This window comes from Corapipo altera, unplaced genomic scaffold, assembly GCF_003945725.1.
Source record: "Corapipo altera isolate COAL_440 unplaced genomic scaffold, ASM394572v1 58323, whole genome shotgun sequence".
Taxonomy (NCBI): domain Eukaryota; kingdom Metazoa; phylum Chordata; class Aves; order Passeriformes; family Pipridae; genus Corapipo; species Corapipo altera.
Window position 1 is genome coordinate 1 of NW_020892932.1, and position 1,123 is coordinate 1,123.

The window sequence follows — 1,123 nt, forward strand, 5'->3', positions numbered from 1 at the left end:
CTCATCGGCACCAAGGGGCTCATGGTGCTGGAGCTGCCCAAGCGCTGGGGGAAGAATTCCGAGTTTGAAGGTGGGAAATCCATGGTGAACTGTAGGTGGGTGAGACCTCAGGTGGTTAATGACACCCTTGTCCTTGTCCTGCTGCTGTTCATCCACAGCATCCCTTTCTTGGGGTCAGACAGATGCAGAAGACACTGGTGGAAGACACTGGTTGTGTCAGGGTTGTAGGGACTCGTAAATGAAGTTATTTTGGCTCAGGAGCTTGCTGGTTGTCAAGTGACCCAAATAAATGACCTTTTAAACTTGTTGCAGTTAATGAGGAGCAAAGAGCTAGAGAGTAGTATTCTCTAGCCTTTCATAGAATCACAGAATGGTTTGGGTTGGAAGGGACCTTAAAGGCCATCCAGTTCCATCCCGACACCTTCCACTAGCCCAGGTTGCTCCAAGTTCCATCCAAGCTGGCCTTGGACACTTCCAGGGATGGGGCAGCCACAGCTTCTCTGGGTGGTGGCAGCCAAAAGCACATGTCTGGGTGGAAATAACAAAGAGCTTCAAGTTAAAGCTGACCCTCCAACTTTCAGAATAGCACAGATAAAGACTTCGAAACCTTTTGTGTCTTTAGCTCCTCTTGCCCCCACTTCCCCTGAGAAGTAACTTGTGTGTTTCTGATAACAGTGCAAGTTTCTGCTTTGCATTCCAGCACCATTCCTATTGCAGAAAGGTTCTTCACCAGCTCAACATCCCTGACTTTAAAGCATGCAGCCTGGTACCCCTGTGACACCTTGGAGCCCCACATCGTGCTCTTGACTTCAGATAACACTATAAGGTATTTTAAGTGGGCTCGTTGTTGTTTTTTTCTCACATCCTTAATTTGGCATTATATATTTGCATCCTGCCATTCTTACCAGGGTTACCAGTAAAAAGTACTTCAGTCTGAGAGCAGCTGGCATTCCCTCAGCAGGGAATGTGCAGCACTGCCAGCAGAATGAACACAGCTGCTGTTTCTTCCCTCCAGGTTTTACAGTCTGAAGGTGCCTCAGACACCCATCAAAATCATCACGCTCTCGGACACCGAGGAGGAGACTCTGACAATCAAAAAAGGGTTGGTGTGGCTTCTTGGATT

General features: G+C 48.1%; 1 protein-coding gene across 1 annotated transcript; it reads left to right on the forward strand.

The window, feature by feature from the left end:
* Positions 1-6: 6 nt before the first annotated feature.
* On the forward strand, positions 7-1,102 carry LOC113942683 (nuclear pore complex protein Nup88-like; the record flags this gene model as incomplete). The annotated part of the gene is made up of 3 exons (XM_027633763.1): positions 7-95; positions 701-826; positions 1,016-1,102. Coding segments are annotated over exons 1-3 (287 nt in total), but the record flags the coding sequence as incomplete, so codon positions are not given.
* Positions 1,103-1,123: the final 21 nt, after the last annotated feature.